Raw genomic sequence first — 19,359 nt, 5'->3', positions numbered from 1 at the left:
TAAATAATAGAGAAGAGAAAGAAGCCAGACAACCAAACCTTCAAATTAATTAATAACTTTTTCTTTAAAAAAGTACAAATATATTCAATCCCACAGCTGTTGGTGGATTCAAGATCAAGATTTCACCTGCTACTTCAAATATAAATGCACTGGACGGGAGAATCGAGGTGTAGCTCCGTGGAGAATTTGATCATAAATGATCCCGTGATTGCGCTATTCTACCAAACAAACAAAGTTGGTGCAGAGATATTTCTAAATTAATGAACTATGAATTCGAAACAAAGACAACACTTTTGAGCATAAATGATATTGAAGAACTAAGGGGAAAAAAGAAGAGAAAATGGGTCACAAACTTGAGAGCTCTTTCAACTCGAGAATTACATTACATTACAATCCCTCACCAATAGTGCCTAGAAGCTTCTTACAGAGTCGACCATGGAAATGAAAAATATTATGAGAGCTTATCTTTCAATAAGAAAAGAAGAGAGCTAAACAAATCGAATTGAATTCCCTTCTTTTTAATGTTTTGGCATGTTCATTTACCTTGGTGACTGTGGTTGGAAAAGATAATGCTAGACAGAAAAAACTAAAAAAATAAAAAAACAAAACAAGTGGCAAGAACAGTACCTCCAATCCTTAAATGTAACACTGGAGCTCCCCCACCTATTCATGGAAGACAAAAATTTTATAACCAAAATCCCCGTACAATAACTTGAAATAATGTACAAAACCACTATGTATGAAGAGAGAATCGGAAACAAGGGAGATGGAGGTCCAGAGTGATGTCTTTGGCTTTATAGAAATCCCAGGCGAGCAAAATCAACCATCAATGCGCTGCAAATCAAACCATTCTGGTTGATGAATTGAAAAATAAGTTATGAAAACAAAATGAAGACTGAATAAGGGCCAATTTATCACCATTTTTACACTTTCTGAGCCGTTCAACATCACAAGTTACGAGGGAAATTATTGACTTGAGCCTCCTCCAAAATATCTTTGTCATCCACCTTGTACGCTATCCTTAGGCGCATCATAAGATGTTTCTGAATATAAGAATATTCTAAATTATTCAGTATAGAGATTTATTCTGAGAGGGGAAGCGAGAGCAAGCATCAATTTTTTTTTGGTAAGAAATTGATAGATGCCTACAAAAATCCTATGGTTATTCGAATAAAACGCAATCATATCTATGCCACAGTTTTTTTATATCCTAAATAAATAAGTACTAAGTTGAATTTTTTATATTGATCAGCCTCCCCACAAAAAATAAACAAACGAAAAAATTATACTAAAGATTTTTGGAATAAAATAAATAAAACAGATGCAGAGAAAATCATTCAACAGCAATGCAGCACTACAAATTCTTAAAGATTCACAACTGAATTTTCGAGGTTGCAAAAGAACGATACCTTTCCATATTGGCTATTAGTCACTTTCAACTTTTGTGTGATAGACCCATTACCACTTCCAGGCAGAGTACTACCACTCGCTGGATCTAAATGCAGTTGAAGAAACTGTTTGAAATCACAAACAAATGTCAGAACTATTTGTTAAAAAAAAAAAAAAAAAAAAAAAAAAAATAAAAGAAGCTATCAGGTAAGCCGATTAAGCCATGATAAACTTCGCACAACCCTACTAATTTGGATACTCTAATTCATGCATGTGGATGTGACAACAACAAGAAGCACATATGGACAGGACAGTCACAAAAAGGGGAAAAATATCATAGCTACACATCCCTACAACATATAATTCAAGAGGCATATGGGGTGAATTTCTACAATATAAGGTGACATCACAATCATAATCTTCTAAGAACTACAAGCCATAAAGCAGAAGGAATACGACTAAGCACTTGGATTTCATTTCTTAAAAAGTAAAAATTAAAAACTGAAAAAAGGGAGTAAAAAAATACGTAGAGCCAACTTCATGGCACCATTTTGTTCTTTATTTTCTGTTAGTTAACCATCTTTTCTTGGTGTTTTCTACATTTTGAAATCCAAAATTCAAAAGCTCAGCAAACATATAGATTTCAAACTTTTGCTTTAGATTTTAATTTTTACCCAACATTTCAATTTTTATTGGAAAAATAATGAAAAGATGACATGTGGTTGTTTGAAGCACTTCATCTTCTGAAAAACAAAAATAGTAATGAAATACCTTAATAATTAACTACTAAAGTAACTGCATGGTGAGTTAGATTAGTCACTCGATATCACTTTTTACCTTCGGAACTGCTGCCTGGAAAATGAAATTTGAATAGACATTTGGAGATAAATTTTTAAATGTGGCATGGATCAATGTCGTTTGTGGGCTCCCAGCTGCCTTAGAGAAGTCGAAAGTTATTCTCAGAGATCCACTCTCGTATGCAACTATAGATGGATAAACTGAACCATTCTCATCTGGACAAAAAACGGAAAGCTATCAAAATCTCAACAAAATTCTTACCAACCAAAGGGATTCGAAGTACCATTGACGAGTTTACCACCTGAACTTGCCACGTTAGGGGCCAATCCACCCAACAAATCAATTGTAGAAGAAGATACAGGACCGGAAGCTTTGCTTGCTGGAAGAAGAGAAAGAGAAGAAAGTCCATCCAATTGAGAAGTGGGCGATTTTTCTTGATTGGATAATATGTCTGTTGGAAATGCACTACTCTGTGCAGGTGGGGTTGTTCCAATGGACAAAAGATCCAATAGAACATCAGTTCCACTTTTTGGAGCTGGATTACTTCCTGCAAATATTAAAATTTTCCAAACAACAAATAATGGGTTAACAATCAGTCCGTTCATGAAGAAAATATTGACTAATTTTAGGACATTCAAAATAAAAGTTCTCCCTGACACAATAGTAGTAAACACACTAGTAATAAACACGTGGAGTATTTCATAACTAGAAATACATCTTTCGGATGATAGGAATATTCATAAAATATTTTAAATTAAGGCATCACAGGCAAGTTTGACACTGCTTCATATATGGAGACGAGATATTGTTAGCAATGCAAAATCATACAAAGAAAAGACTACTAGAGTTGAGAACTGGTAGTTGTGCTTGCTTTTCACCGATGAATTTAAGGGTTGGGTGTGTGACTGAACGACCTAGAGTTGGAGAGCATAGCTGCAGCTGTTGAATTTTGTATAAAGCTCCTTGTCCTCTGTCGGAAGAACAGGAGAATTTGGGTGGGAAATCAATTTGGAATCTTCTGTAGTATGGGAGATGAATTTGGACTCTTTCTACTGAGTCCAGCTTCCAGCTTTTATTGGATCAGGAGGAGTTTTCCCTAGGTTACAAAGCCTCTATCTAAGAAAGCTCAAGTGTTTCTCTAGCCCCTCTCTGTTGGAAGTAACAATACCAACAACGGGATACCTTTTGGTTCATGATCAACGGTCTTTTGAATTGCTATGCGGCTATTAATCACAAGCTTCCTTCACACTGTATCTCACATTCAGAATCATCGAATTTTTTGAAGTAATATTTTTTCTTCTTCTGATCATTTTGTCCCAGCTCATCAGAAGACCTCCTCCTAGTGCTCTCTTTCCGAGTTCTTTGTTGACTTTTCTTTAATTGGAATACTCTTATCTTTTCTTTGAGATCTTCTTGTTTTCACTTTTTTTTTTATCACTCCCTTGTGGAGTTTGTATGTTTTCAGCATTAGTCTCTCATTTCTTGTTTAAAAAAAACAATGGGATCCACCAAAAGAACTGCCAGCTGCTCACTCCACCCTAATTGATGTTTTCTTTGCAAGGGTTCTTCAGCCGATATCAATCACTTGTTCAAAGACTTTTATTATGCCTCCTAATGTTTAGTAGATTCCCTTTCATGCCTTTATGGTTTCTCTTCAAAAGAAAGCTAAAGTTTTTTGGCTGATGCTGTTGAAGCTGTTCTTAAGGAATTAGAGAATGTTCCAAAATGGAGGGTAAGAATGTTAGAAATTGTGGGATGTTATTGTTATGCCTACTTTCTCGCGGGAACTCTCGCTCAAAGGAGTTCTGTAAGCGTCCCCCTTTTAATTCTCTGGTTCAATTGGATCTTTTTTATGTTTCATCTATACTCATTGAATATTATTTAATATCAAGTTTTTGGCAGATGAGGCAATTATATCCCCTACATCCCCTACATCCCCTACATCCCCTACTTTTTATAACAAAACGAAATTGTAGTCTGTAGGTCCTAAAAACAAGTCAAATAAAGGAAAATAAAATAGCCGCTTGATGCAAAGTAGAAGTCAAGAAGTTTCCTGAACAGACAGGAAATAGATTATACGTGAATGCTTTCAAAACTAACCAGATTGCTCTGGAGCTGCAGACAAGTCAAGCCCAAGAAGATCCTGAATAAAATCACTACCAGAAGAGCTAGGCACAGGAACCTCATCAGAACTTAAATCAAGTAAATCAACGAGGGGAGCAGCAGATTTGGAAACCCCATTTGGAAGATTAATTGCAGCCCTATTAGAAGACGATACAGATGCTGGAATAGAACCAGCCCTTTTCCCAATGAATGTTGCCTCATCCAAAACTGGCATCCTTTCAACCAATGTAGACCTGAAAATGTGCGCCCATCAGCTTTGTAATAGTTACGAAATTCTAATATTGGTGCATAAAGTTAAATTCTTCCGTTTAATGAAATTTAGCCATTTCATTTCAAGGGAAAAAGTTAAACATCAGACTAATAGATACCTCATATTCTGATGACTTGCAATGATGGAATTGAATTCAATGGATCTTTGCTGCAATTCAAGCACGAGGCTTCCTTTATATTGAACAATTAAGTGGTTAATCCTCCTGCAAATAGAAGTCACAAGATTTTAATTAAAATCACAAAAGATATCACGATAGATTTGTAAAACTACCTAGATAAATAAATGATGCATCAAGCCTCATGACCAAATATGGATTGCCAGCTTAATGTCAATTTTGTTATAAAATTACGTAATTCTTAACTTGTAGAGTCAGAAGAGAAATTTCTCGTATGTCGGGGTAAAAACCTAAGTTTTCATGATTGCACTTCTCTTGCCACCCTTAGTAATAGATGGCGTTCTCTAGTGTATTCTAATTGTAGTCCTCCTTGTCTTATAATACTGACAAAACTTCAAATATTTTGACACAAATTTTGGCATGGTTAGCTGTTAATGGGAGGAGGATTAGCTCTTATGACTTTATTCAGCATAAGCCCACATCAATTTTCCTTCAGCCTCAATGGTATATAAAGAAGAGCGGAGCGTTATGGCCATTTAATGATTTACCTTGGAGTAGTTTGAGAATTGAGAAGGAGTATTATAAATGTCTTAACCAAATGGCAGGAGAAATAAATTGATTTACAAGACATTAAGAAGGAATTACACATCAGAAAAAAGAGGATGCCACTGGCAATCACGTACTCTGAACATGATGGGAAACGAGAAGAAAGCTTCAGCAAAGCAATCATGGCCATTGCTTTGATGTTTAGATCTGAGTTATGGCGTTTAATAGCAGTTTCGGCAACATCCACAGCATCAGATTCTGTTACCTGTGAAGAGATTTAGATATTGATTAAAAACTTCCAGAAAAGAAATCACACAATATCAACAAAAATTAAAAAAAAAGAAAAAAAAAAGGCCAAAAACGATAGTATTTGTAACTAGAAAATGATATATAAGGTGATTTATTTGATTGGCTTAGATACAGAGAAAAAAGATTTGGTGAATTCAAGAACACCATATATCAATATAATAGAAACAATAAATAAAAAAAGAAGATATGAACCTTATCCAATCCCAAATCACAAAGATAATTGTTTTAAAAGGATCATCATTAAAAATAAAATTAAAAAAAAAGACAGACTAATGCTACATAACAACCCCATCTGTGAGTGCACAACCTTTGAAGGCTCCCNCGAGCATTCCAATATTATTGACCAACATGTCGCCATATTCTCCAATGCACCAAACTGTCACTCGAACAAGACTTTCCTGCTTAACATATCAGCATAGGCATAAAGGCTTGCCCACTTGTATACTTGGTGTGGGGGGAACAATTTGGTGTTTACTTATCAAAAGAGAATGACCAATACCTGCTCGCTAGATATCTGAAATGCTCTGTACAAGGCCCTTACAGTATACCCATGAAGGTCAGATGCATTGCTTATCACGACAATAAGGCCATGCCATACTTCATCTTTTACAAAATTTCCAGCCTACTAAGCAATGCAGCAATATCAGAGTTTTTATCAGAGGGAATATGAAACTTTATGAAACTTAATGTGCTGTAAAACTTGATGGCAAGTTCTTGGGATGTCACGGCTCTTTGGATCAACAAAATTGAACAGATTCACGGAGAAAATTTATGAAACAAGATAAAGATAAATGAGAAGACCTAAAACAGGAGTCAGCACCGAATGATAAGAAACAAGGCACTCAACAAATATAACATCATCGAGAACATTTAAAATTGGTGGTATGAATAAGAAATCTGTGCAGTGCATATTGAAAACTACGTTGTTATTGAGAAAAATGAACACATCCAACTTCTCAACCGAAACTGTGCCAGTAGAAAGAATTATGGCACAGTTCACATTCAGCAAACTCGAAATAGAAAATTAAAAGACTTTGAATTGATATCTCACTAATACCATTTACAGCCTCCAAGAGACCATAATCAAGCTTAGAGAAAAATCAGAGATAATCAAGATAAACATATGAAAATTCAAATTATACCTCAGAGAGAACCTTCAGCATCTGATCGATGTACCATATTTTCTCTGGGGAGTACCTGAAGCACCAGGATAAGTGCTAATTAGAATAATCGTCCCTAGATAGCTATCTTTTCTTTTCTTTTCTTTTCTTTTTGTTTTAATTTCGTTTCTTATGCTATATTATGGAAATTGTGCTCGTTTTATATTCCATTTTGATATTCCTTTTCTAAAACTTGAGACTGATANAGAAAAAAGATTATGGTTCTATAAGAAAATGAAAACTAACAAAATACCATATTTCGAGAAAATTAGTCGAGTAAATAAAAAATAATAATAATAAATATATAAATAAACTTGGAATCGTAATCCACTTAGAACCTGTTCATTTCTTTTTGGTTAACTTGAAGTTATCACCTTTGACCTCTAACCAATGCAATTCTAGATGTTTCCACATGAAATCAGAAAATATTGGCTCGTTTAAAACATTATAAGAAACTACTGACTTCCAACTTTATAAAGGATGAATTATAAGAAAGGAAGGTGAGGCCTCCACCCAACTTCAAAGGAGATACAACAAGGCTCTTGAATCAGATGAAATATAGGAGGAAAGAAATCATTAAACTGTCGTATGCAAGAACACCAGAAGAATCAAGAATGACAAAACTATCCTAAATTTCAATATCCAATTATCCAAATTGTAAGGCATCACCTATTCCTTTCCAACCACAACCCCACAAACTAGCCCAGCAACGTTGAAAAGTTATTAAAGCCAACTTGCAAGAAGGTGGGAGAGAGGAGAGGCGTCACAAGAGGAGGGAATGTAAACTTGTTTCCACCTTTTAATCGAAAAAAATGACTAGAAAAAAGCTGATATTCAAAAAGAACATTAACCAAATAGCTCACTTTGCAACAATTGAGCAAATTTTTGCAGTAAGATCTCCCTTAAATTCTTGATCAGCAACTTCCAGGTAGTCAATAAGCTCTTTGGTCAGAGGCTTGACATTGCTTTCATTCACTAGAAGGTAAACAAGTTCAAGGGCCCTCTTCCGAATTGAAGCATCTGAATCCTGAGATGAAACAAATTCAAAATGTTTTGAAACATGCCTAATTGACTGTTTTCTCCACAAATTCACATACAAATTGATCGAGAAGGCTATAAGTAGTTACATGTTGATCCAAATTTTCTGTGAATTACCCCAACCATAACCTGTACCAGACTTCGACATTAGCCTATTTCCAGTACCATGCACAGTTCATCCAAAGATTTGCTATAAATTGTCGTTCTCCAAAAATTTACAAATACTCAAAAAGATAAATTTAAGATAAGAAAAAAAAAACCCAAGGTGGGAATCTGTGATCAATATCTCAAACTCCCATCACTTCACTTATAGCTAGTTTAAGAATTTACGAATGAGCAATGGCCTGTGCAGTCAGAGAATGATGGGAAAAATTGGAAGGCAACATTCATTTGTAGTTCATACCAGGAAAAGAAGATTTAACAAAGAAAGAATAATACAAACATGGAAAAGTTTAAAAAAAAAAAAAAAAACAAAGAAAAAAGCTCTAAATGTACAAGAATAACGAAGTACCTTTACACATTCCAAGATAGTTGCCCGATGTCTCTGCACTGCTTGACCATCTACAGTGATAGCCTTCATAAGCATGTTCAATGCTACATATCTAAGAAACATTCCAAGAGCAAGATGTTGATTTGTTGATTGTGTGACTAAGAAATTATGAGAAGCTTTATATTATTGGAGACTACTTGGTAAACAATTACAAAATGAATTCTAGAAATGCATTCAATCTATAGTTAGGCAAGTGGCCAAACATTATAAACACCCTTATTCAATAACCTCCATTTCAATAAGTTATGTCGACAGCGAGGCACCAAAACCTCCTCTTTTTGACAAATATATTTGGATTAAGCTCCACAGGAACTCATCCTTTTGTAAGTTTTCACCAAACAAATAAAAAGTTCTAGAACTATTAGTAAGCAGAAGGAACCAAATGATTATTTCACACGATTTCATATACAATATGCAATAGCATTCTCATGGAAGTAATATACAATGAAATAGCTCTCAAGTTTTATCAAAAGAACCTGATATTGTTATCACGATTAGACAAGAATCTGCCCAAGATATTGATAGCAAGCACACGTAAGCCGCCGCTATCTTCAATACTCATAATAGTTTCAACACATTCATATAGAATAGCATTCCCTGCGTTTTTGTTTGATTCTGTTTTTGTTGCCACCTAAGAAAAAACACGTCAAATTTAGAAAGGAAACAGGAAGGAGAAAGGTTACAAGTAAATGTCAAAACAAATCAGTGGTGGACAGATATCAGTACAAACCAGAATAACTTAGAGCAGCTAAAATATGGACAAAACAAACAGAAACTGGGTGAAATAATGTTTAGCAAAGAAACAAGATTGGATCCACCATCACAATTTATGCCAAAATAAAATTGTATATCTACAAATAAAAAGGCAAAGTTTTTCTCCCACATAGTAAGAAAATAAAATACAATAAGAGCGACATAAGAATGACCTAAGTTTGATAAGATGTTGCCTAACTCTACTAGTCATAAAATGTAGAAACTTTGGCTGATGCTTACTCACACAATACAAGGGGCGGTTGGAATAAGAAATTAAAATAGACAGTGGATCTACGTCTTGAAATAAGAATACATTTGAGATATCTTTTCTCTACGGTGAAATAACCTGCCAAATGCTTGAAAATAATATGACAGGAAAATAAGGGTCACCTTTGTAACTGGCTATAACTTACCTGCGCAAGTATATCATTCATGTAGTCACTAGCATCTGCATCTTCATGGCCCAAGACACGCAAAAACTTAAGCAACCGGATGTGGAGAAATGGGTCCGTTATTCCAGCAATATCATACTCAGGGGCATATGGACTATTAACCAAATCCTTCAGCGTCTTGACTGCACCCTCTGTGGACTTCTGTATCATGGTAAAATACAATTTTCTTTTAGAAACAAAGACCAATACCATAGCTCCATCGTTTCAACCTAATATGAAACATTGTTGTGTCCCAAAAAAAACTCATCTTAAAAAAATATAACATTGTAAACCTTTTATATAAGTTAAACTACTGCAAGAGTCACTGAGAACATAAGCTATTGCTTACATATTTTTTTTAAAAATGATAAGAAACAATGCTTACATTCAAAATATTAGAACATAAGAAACAGTATACTAGTGTCGGTGTTAGAACTTATTGAGTATTGAAATTCAACCCATATATCCATGATCAACGAGTTGGGTTTTTCTTTACGGATAGAATCAATTAAATTAGCTAAAAAGTTCGGAAGAGAGATTAGAATTGGTTGGCTGAGGCTGGTGTATCATAAATGAGGCCGAGTGAAATGAACTACAATACATAATTCAACATCACATCCAACAGTGCAAAGAAATACACATAATAGTAAAATGCTACATGTTGAAAAAGATTCATATTTCTAGATGACATCCAGCAAGAACAAAAAAGACCAGCAGTTTCAGCATAGTCAATCACCAAGATCAGGAGGACATGGATAAATCATGCAGACATGAATATGTGAACCAATAAAGGCGCCGTAAAATACCTTACGAAAATATTCAAGGGCTTCTGAACTGTGTTTGCAAAGCTCTGTACACAGTTGAACTCCAGTTATCATAACCCCGTGGTGCTTTTCTTTCAGCAAGGAGGCAGCAGGGTTAACAAAATTTTCTGCAAGGTCTGGTACTTTCCTTATAATCCTAATTGAACACAATGCTGCCTGCACTCACCATCGGAAGCTCTCAAATTACGAGAATAGAACCTTTTTAGTATTTGAGAAAATTCATAAAGAACAAATGGGAAAAAAATCCTTAGTTAACTATATGAATTACAACAGAAGCAGTAGTGTAAGATATATATATATAATGAAAAAAAAAATGATTTTCATCAAGGAAAAATGATAGAATATACAGGCACAAAAAACAGGAAAAGTCCTAAAAAAGGACCCTGACTACAAGAAGTTACTCTAGTCAAGCCGAGAAATAGAGGCCCAAGAGAAACAGAGAATCTAAAAAGGAACCAAAGATCTCTCATGCCCTCTGAAGATTCTGTTGTCTCTCACCCCAAAGCCCCCACAAAATAGCACACACCCCAGCCATCAACAAAAACCGTCTTTTACCACAAAAGGACGGATGAAGGAAAAACTCCTCAAACGCCTCCCAGCAACTCCAGCTGCTAACAAAGCTGAAGTTGAACACCTCAAAAAAATTGTCACACTGTCTGAGCAAAAACACAACTCCACATGACATGATTCAGTCTATAACAAGTTCCTACAACCGAATCAAGTCTATTTCATCTATATGGAAGAACTGTGTTTCTAAAAGATATTATTCCAATAAATTAGCAAAAATTCATCAAACGTGATGACTAAAACTAAATAACTTTTATCCTCAAACAGGAAAAGTGGAACTTGAACATATTACCCGACCTTTAAATCAGAAAAAATTCTAATTAAAACACTGCAGATTACTACTTAGAAAACTTACTTTCTTCCTAATGTTTGGGTCCCGAAACTGTAGAAGTCTTTCAACTTCTGGTGCAAGATCACGAGCCATTTCAGCTGAACAAATATTTCCTAAAGCACAAAGAGCAAGTCCTACGATATACTGGTTTGAGTGGTTGAGATCTCTGAGAGCAATTAAGGTAAATACAAAAGCTTNTAAGGAAAATGCAAAAGCTTAAATTCTTCCTCCTTAAATGTTCATGCAGATAATATACCTCGAATAGTTCTCTGAAAAATGAACTTCCAAGACAAATAATCAAGATTTAGGATCACTAATGTGAAAATGATAAAGAATGGATACTGTTTTAATGAGTTTGTGACCAACATCAGAACTTCTTGTCTTTCATCTAGAAGTAACATGAGGCCAAGATACCCAATTCTCTTTTCTGGGAAACCAGCAGAGGCAATCAACTTCAAGCATTCCATTTGACCAAAATGTGTGGGATAACCAAGCATATGAATGAACATGAGCTTGGCAAGGTTTCGATGCCTATAGTCATGATCATTCTCATCAATGGCAGCTCGAATAGCAGCACACTCTTTTCGAATTACCGCACGTTCCTCTGCTGCAGTTTTACAAGCACGAATGGCCCGAATCATGTCCCTGTATTAAAGCATCAAGTTATAGCCGTATGATAAAGATAGTCTTTGGCTAAAGATGCTTATAAAAGATATCAATGCAACAAATATGTCAACCATTTACTAATTATGCTTTTTTTTTTTTTCAAGGAACCGAACTTTACTTCATTTGCTAATTACAGACCCATAGGTGAAGCTCAACGTAAAAACATGAAGAAACTGGGGAAAAAAGGGAAGATTTAATATTAAGACATAAAGGTAGCACTTTCTGCATAGTGTATAGTAACTGCACAGTTAAAACCTTAGGATGCAACATGAAGACGCATAAAAATTTCTTTTATTTGAAAGATGTTTCAGAATTGATTACTACATCAGAAGCTTAAAAGACTGCTAATCCACAAAATTCCTCGTGAAATTCGCGAATCAGGCCAGATAAAATACTTAAGAATTGGATCAGAAGAACACCTTGTTGCAATTTTATATGAAAGATTTCTCATTGCTAATTGTGCATGGATTTACACTTGCGTCAAATGTAATAAACATTTTTATTGCAAACAAGAAGAAAGACTTTCGAAGGGGTTATAGAAGAGCCGCACTTCTCATGACGACAACGGATAACCATTAATAAATGGACGACGAGAACTAACAATCCAAAACATTGCTGGGAGTGATAATTCAAAGAACACGCTTCACGGTTTATGCATAGCTTCCCTCGTATTTCAATAACTGACTCGGTATTCGCCTCTAAATCTACCCCGCTTCGAACTTATTGACTGGACGCCACTAATTAAACCCAACAAGCATGAAAATGCTGCTGGAAAACCCAACCTAAGCACTCGTTACCATTCCCAAAAAGAGAAAAACGCAGCTTCAGCAGCAAAATTCCAAGTCAATACATAAAAAACGGTGTTATACTGAAACTCCTCAGTCATGAATTACCTAGTTTCGCAAGAATTCCATTCCAAAACACCAAAAGAAAAATGGAAGACGGTCCAAAAACAACAGCTGGAACAAATGAGAATTGAAATATAGTAGAAAAGTGATCCGCGAAAGAGTACACTGCGGTTGCAAGCTTACCTGAGACGCGTCCCAGAGGAAAAGGGATTCATGATTAAGTCCAGGTCGAAGCTCCAAGAAAGGGATAGAAGATCGGAATGAATAGATGGAGCAGGGCGTAATTGAGCAAAGGTGTAGAGATTATGCAACGATTTTGAATGCTGTGAATAAGAAATCCGAGATCCCAACGGGTTTTGGAGAGATCTGAGATGGGGAGTAGAGAGACTTTGGATCTGAAGATGTGTTCTAGCTTGTGTCGGGCTCCTCCTTCCCGCTTCTGATGAATGCGCCAAGTTCTCTTCGACGCTGTGATCAAAAACTTAGAACATCAAAATTAAAGTATAAATAAATAAATATATATATATATATAAGAAATAAATGGGAATGAAATGAACCGAAAAACACAAGCACGGGAGAATTCTTTCCTCTTTTTTTTTTCTTTTTTTTTTTTTCTTCTGAGAAGTTTTTATTAACGTTACCGGTATGGCGGGTTAACTGGATCACAGCCGATCCTGAGTGGATGAATCTGGCACAAGTCTTCTCTGTCTATCATGCGCTTCCTTCCGACGACCGTCTTCTAGTCTTCTACAGAACTAAACGACGTAGTTTCGATAGCATTTGCACTTGATTTAGTTAGGAAACAAAATAGTATCACTATTTTAATTTTTTTTTTTATTGCTGTTTAAGAAAAAAAAATTGTTCCAAATGGTATGTTGATTAGATAAACAAGACTTGTTCCTACAACTATAAACATACAAATTTTACAAACTTGGAATTCCATTTTTTTCTAATATTCCAAATTTACCCTTTACAAATTTTATAATACTATATACCGAAACAATAATGTTATGTTTTAGATAAAGTTTGTATGAGTGTTGACAAATTATTGATACAGTATGAAACAATTCAACTTGCACGTTAATGATATATTAAACTGGGTGTTTGTACGGATATACTAATGATCTACCAATGTGAAACCTGAAATGAGTGTTGGTAAGCTATTGATACCGGGCAGATATGGTTGAAAGTATTCTTCAACTTAGACAAATGAGGATATAAAACGAAAGATAAACTTTTCAAGGCATTGAGCAAAATAATAGGCGATCAATATTTACAATGCAGGGCAGAAATAATTGCAATTTTAAACCACAGCCCCACTCTCTTACCATCTTGCAAGCAAGTTGTAATGGACACAAATAAAGATAACTCGTAAGGCTTGGCTTTCAACATTAAGCTGTAATTTGCTCTTACTGCAACAATAAAAGAATCATTATAGAAAGAAGCATCAAATCAGAGGCTTTATGCAATGCGGCCAAGAAAGAGTTGTTCTTCCTATACAAGTTAATAATGCTGCCCCCCAACACTATTGACATCTCGAGGAGAGGACAATTTTAGTGGGCGTCAGAAGCTATAAATGATGCTGTTGTTATTATATACAAAAGGAAACTCTAGTTGCTGAGGATATTGACCAAAATACCAAATATCACTCTTCAAGTTATAAAACCGCCTCAACTGCTGATTCAGCAAGGGCCTTACCGTGCACCAATTCTTATAAAGGATCCTTTGGAAGGAGCAAGCCTTATAGTGGATTGTGAGAATGATCATCCACTACGAACCCTTCAACTCGCTCGGCTTCCACCAAATCCTGTCTAGAGCGATGTGGATAATACTCTCAAAACACACTTTCAAAGGAAACACGCATTTGGGGTAGTTGCCGAGGTCTTGGACGTGAAGTAGAGGCAAGGCCTTGCAGCAATTTCACGACGTCGGAAGTATCATCAAGGTAGAACTTCGCCTTGCTTGGCTTTCGCCCAACGGTGCAGGCAAAAATTTCTGGAGCGGAAGGCAGTGAAGGACTAGAGACAATGCTTGATATGCTCTCGAACATATCTTCATCTGATCTATCATCTCCGATGCACATCACAAAATCAGGTGGTCTTCCACTATCTACCATTCTCGAGAGAACCTTTTCTGCGACCAACCCTTTGCTTACTCCCTGCGAGTAACAACAGCTCAAGAATATATTACACTGAAGGTATGATAATTTGATGTGATAGATAAGGAAGAACCCGACAATAAAAAAGAATACCTGTGGCTTCACTTCAACAATATGTTGACCCCTTTTAACAACGGCTGGTTCGTTGGCAAGTACGTTTTCTAGATGGTCCAGCAATTCCTTAGCTTGACAGGATCCGAAGTCAGAATCGGCATCTTGATGATGCCAGACTAAAGCACTCTCTTTTGGTTCTATGCACGACCCATCAGTTGCTTCTGTATATGATCTCATCACTGGCTCTACAATTTTAATCCAATCCAGATCAGAAGACACTGGACTGGTTTCCCATTCTGAAGTTCCGCCCCACCTACAAAAAATAAGAAGCTTAGAAATTGAACCAAAGAAACTTGTAATATTAAAAAGCTGAACATGAATCGAACATTTTGAGCAAATACCTTATAAAGTACCCATGTTCTGCTGCAATCCCCAACATCTCACAAGAGGCAAACCATTCACCTAAAGAACTTCTCCCCCTCCCACTAACAATGAACACAGTGTTACAGGGGTCATTGCAAAGCGTAGTCAAGACGGAGATAACTTCTGGGCTCGGTGTCTTAATTATGGAGCTTTGCGGAATAATAGTGCCATCGTAATCCAAAAATATCGCCCTTCTATGTGTTCTCTTATAAGCTGAGACAATGTGATCAATTGTTAACTTCCTAAACCCAGGAGAAAGAGAAACAACTCTAAAACGCAGACCCAAGCCAATTCCCCAGCACCGTTTACTATAGTGATCTTGGCATGCTCTCTCTAAATCCAGCATAAAACTTCGAGACCAATATCCTATATCATGGGAACTGACATATCGATAATGTTTCTCATGCCGCAACTGCTTCTCTGACTCCGGCATGGTAATGGCCAATTCCAAGGCATCCGCGACAGCATCAATGTCCCAAGGGTTAACCCTGATAGCTCCACTTAAAGAAGGCGAGCAACCAATAAACTCGGACACTACAAGCATACTCGTCCGAGGAGAACCAACTTGTAAGCCCATAGCCTTATCCATAAAAGGAGTTCCTTGCCTACAAACAATATACTTGTATGGAACCAAATTCATACCATCCCTTACAGCACTCACTATGCAGCATTCTGCTAATGCATAATAAGCAGTCTTCTCAAAACGTGGAACAGGGCGATCAATCAGAATTACAGGTTTGTAGTTATTTGAACCATAAGTTTCATTGATCCTTTCAGCAGCCAAGTAGGTTTCCTTCTGAGCTTCATGTACATCTTTACCTGATCCCCTTGCAGGGTTCACTATTTGAACCAGGACTATTTTGCCTCGCAACTCAGGACGTTGCCGTAAAAGCTGTTCAACAGCGAGAAGCTTCAGGCTTATGCCCTTAAAAATGTCCATGTCATCAATACCAAGAATTAATTTCTTCCCCATGAATTGATCTCGAACTTCTCTGACTTTAGCAGATGTAGATGGAAGATTCATCACCGATTCCAGCCGACCCATGTGAATGCCTACAGGAAGAATTTTGATATATACCGTGCGGCCATAATAATCTAGTCCAATATGTCCCCGCTTAGATTCATAGTCCAGGCCCAACATTCTGCTGCAGCATGAGAGGAAGTGACGAGCATAATCAAACGTATGAAAACCAACTAAATCACAGTTTAGCAGGCCACGGAGAATCTCATCCCGAACTGGTAAAGTTCGATAGATTTCTGATGACGGAAACGGGCTATGCAGAAAAAATCCAAGTTTAACTCGATTGTAGCGCTTCCTTAAAAATGTTGGAAGAACCATTAAATGGTAATCATGAACCCAAACAGAATCTTCTTCAGGATTGATGATTTCCATCACCTTGTCAGCAAATATTTTATTTGCAGAAACATAGGCTTGCCAAAGCAGCCGATCGAAGCGATCACCGTGCTCTGGGCACATTGGTAGCATGTAATGGAATAAGGGCCATATCTGTTGTTTGCAGAACCCAAGATAAAATTTCTTCTGTAGATCATGTGGTAGAAATGTAGGTACACAATTAAAATTGTCAAAAAGCTTCTGAGCAACCTCTTCCTGTTCGTTGGCGTCGATTTCAACCTTGAGGGAACCCACGTATATAACCTCCATCTCAGGTGAAAACCCATTCTTTAACTGCAATAAAATTGAATCCTCGTCAAAACTGAAGCACCATTTGCCAGATTGCCCGTCTTTTTTAGCTTGCAAGGGCAACATATTTGCAACTATGATTTTGCGCTCACGGCATACAGATGAAGACTCCGAATCTCCGTCATTGCTCCCATAGTCATCCATTTCCGAAATAATTCCAGGAACAGTCATTACCCGTGGTAGGGGTCTAGGTGTACGAGGAAGATCAAGTAAATCTCCAGAAGCCAGGTCCAAAAAATTTGTGGGGGATCTTGATGCCATGAGTTTCCACTACTTCTCTTTTCTCTTAGTTACCAATCAAACAAAGGGAAGAAGAAAGACAAGAACTTGATCTGCAAGTAAAGTGCAGGTACCCTCAAACCTATACGAGGGACAACAATCCAAAATGTTAAATCCACAGTTTTACTAGATAAAATTCACTTAAGCGAAAATATGCTAGATCAGAAATTCCGAACATCCAAGTAGAGACTCGAGTAGGCACAACCTATATGTGCTAGAAAACTAGAACTGATATTTAACAAAAAAAAAAAAAAAATTAGTGGAGTTGCAGAAAACCAAATCAACCATAAACAGCAGGAGGCCAAGGAAGAAATTATCTGAGCTAATTATTATCAGAAAAAACCAAGATGATTCATAAATAGAGAACAAAGCATTCACAAAGGAATCCATCAAAACAACCAACCAATTCAAAAATGAATTTGCTAAAATGCACTGACGTTTCACAAAAAGCATTACACGTGGGTAGGAAGCTCATTCTAGCACAATCCTATCTAGCCACTCGGCTTATAATACTGCAACAACGCAACGCGTTTTGGTAAAATAGAGGAGGGTCGTTGGGGCGCTTAAGCCACCCAGACAGAAACAACGAATGAGTCCTTGTACAGGCAGGCCACAGGTTGGAGTCATTCATGATCCGAACAGTGGCACATAGATATTGATGATTGCAATTATTCATTCCAAGCGACTTCGTGCTTACTATACTCTGTCACTCACTCCCAACTTCCAAGGCAGTCTTATTTTTGAAAAAACAAATGTGTAAATATATATGGCAAAGGAAATTTTTCTTGCTGGCAGAAAATAATGCATGCATTAACTTTACTCTTCTGAAAGAGGGAAAAAAGAGAGAACAAACAAGCTTCCAATCAGGAATTTCAGATCCAATTAAATTCGGCCAACAACTTTTTCCAGCTATATACGAACAGTAAATCTGTCCGATACACCAATAAAGTTTAATTCGACGAAAAGACCAAATGGATAAAATGTTGGCGATCGTTAATGTATAACATTAAGGAGAAACCAAAACGAAGCGCCAGCAACGACATCTGTAAACTACGAAACATGAACTGTGAAGATTAAACTTCGCGAGTGGGGCGTGACCGCGTGTCCGTATATATGCAAAGAACAAAGGAACAACAAGACTGTTGAAAAAACCACCATTCAGCGACCACATTTCTAGATCTCAGTGTAAGAGAACACAATCACATCAAGAACAATCCGAAAATGAAACGATGAGATAAATTCACGAACCACTAAACAACAATTTGATCAAACACATTCCCAGCTCAATCGAACAAATTACACGAGAAGAAACGAATAACTCGCACACATACATATAAACACAAATTTCATTTTCCTAAACAGAAAATTAAAAATTAAAAAAATAAAAATAAAAATCAGAGTTCAACGACCGTGTTGAACGCTTCCAACTCCCGTTTGTTGCCGAGAAACCACGAATGACTTGGAAAGAACGAAAAGTAAAAGGTAATGAAATTTGTACGTATCCTATTTTTAAGTCGCAGCCATGAATAAAGATAAAAGAAAACTCATCTGAACTGCGCCAAAATAATAACGTCGTGCCAAATAAAGTACAAGCCCCCATCTGGCAGTAACAATTAAAAACTCCCACACACAAACAAATAAAAACATCAAAAAAGATAAATCGAATTCCGTTCCTGAAGAACCAGAGGTGTAAAACAGAGTCGGAAACACCGACTTAACCAAAATCCATCCACAGATCGGAAAACTAAAACAGAGACGAAAACTCACAGTCGAAGCGATCGGCAGAAGAAGGTAGACAACAACAGCGACGACGGCGATAAAGACGTCCCGGAGCGAAAAAATTGAAGGAAGAAACAGTGAGCGTGCCGGTGGTTGATGGATCAAAAGAGAGAAGAAGAAGAAGAAGAAGAAAATGAAAAGAAAAGGCCGGATTTAGGATGAAGAAAATGGTATAAATACAGTTTATCCGAAAGAGAAATTGTTATTATTTTTTTGCCCATCTCTCCTTTTCCTCGTGGTTTGG

General features: G+C 36.6%; 2 protein-coding genes across 2 annotated transcripts; both read right to left on the bottom strand.

Moving 5' to 3' along the window:
• Nucleotides 1–341: 341 nt before the first annotated feature.
• LOC111797781 (AP-1 complex subunit gamma-2-like) lies at nt 342–13,230 on the bottom strand. Its single transcript, XM_023680873.1, has 19 exons — nt 12,904–13,230; nt 11,549–11,851; nt 11,231–11,372; nt 10,291–10,464; nt 9,467–9,646; nt 8,777–8,931; nt 8,262–8,352; nt 7,576–7,739; nt 6,695–6,749; nt 6,052–6,174; nt 5,837–5,950; nt 5,381–5,508; nt 4,680–4,784; nt 4,288–4,544; nt 2,489–2,734; nt 2,227–2,402; nt 1,410–1,514; nt 919–1,043; nt 342–834 (listed from the first exon to the last, which is right to left on the bottom strand). The coding sequence occupies exons 1-18, from the start codon at nt 12,933–12,935 to the stop codon at nt 948–950; spliced, it is 2,646 nt and encodes an 881-aa protein (XP_023536641.1). The 5' UTR covers nt 12,936–13,230; the 3' UTR covers nt 342–834; nt 919–947.
• An 849-nt stretch (nt 13,231–14,079) lies between these two features.
• Nucleotides 14,080–19,359, bottom strand: LOC111796381 (probable alpha,alpha-trehalose-phosphate synthase [UDP-forming] 9). The gene is made up of 4 exons (XM_023679037.1): nt 19,104–19,359; nt 15,334–17,418; nt 14,972–15,245; nt 14,080–14,878 (listed from the first exon to the last, which is right to left on the bottom strand). Exons 2-4 carry the CDS (start codon nt 17,316–17,318, stop codon nt 14,555–14,557), a joined length of 2,583 nt encoding a protein of 860 aa, XP_023534805.1. The 5' UTR covers nt 17,319–17,418; nt 19,104–19,359; the 3' UTR covers nt 14,080–14,554.

This window comes from Cucurbita pepo, chromosome LG01, assembly GCF_002806865.2.
Source record: "Cucurbita pepo subsp. pepo cultivar mu-cu-16 chromosome LG01, ASM280686v2, whole genome shotgun sequence".
NCBI lineage: Eukaryota > Viridiplantae > Streptophyta > Magnoliopsida > Cucurbitales > Cucurbitaceae > Cucurbita > Cucurbita pepo.
The sequence above is the reverse complement of the archived record's forward strand: the minus strand, read 5'-3'. Positions and strand labels throughout refer to the sequence as shown.

Excerpts from the sequence above, each read along its gene's own strand:
- LOC111796381 (XM_023679037.1), bottom strand. The coding sequence starts at position 17,318 with ATGGCATCAAGATCCCCCACAAATTTTTTGGACCTGGCTTCTGGAGAT. Across the intron at positions 15,246-15,333 it reads GAACATGGGTACTTTATAAG|GTGGGGCGGAACTTCAGAAT; the intron begins GTATTTGCTCAA and ends TATTTTTTGTAG. Across the intron at positions 14,879-14,971 it reads TTGTTGAAGTGAAGCCACAG|GGAGTAAGCAAAGGGTTGGT; the intron begins GTATTCTTTTTT and ends TGTTACTCGCAG.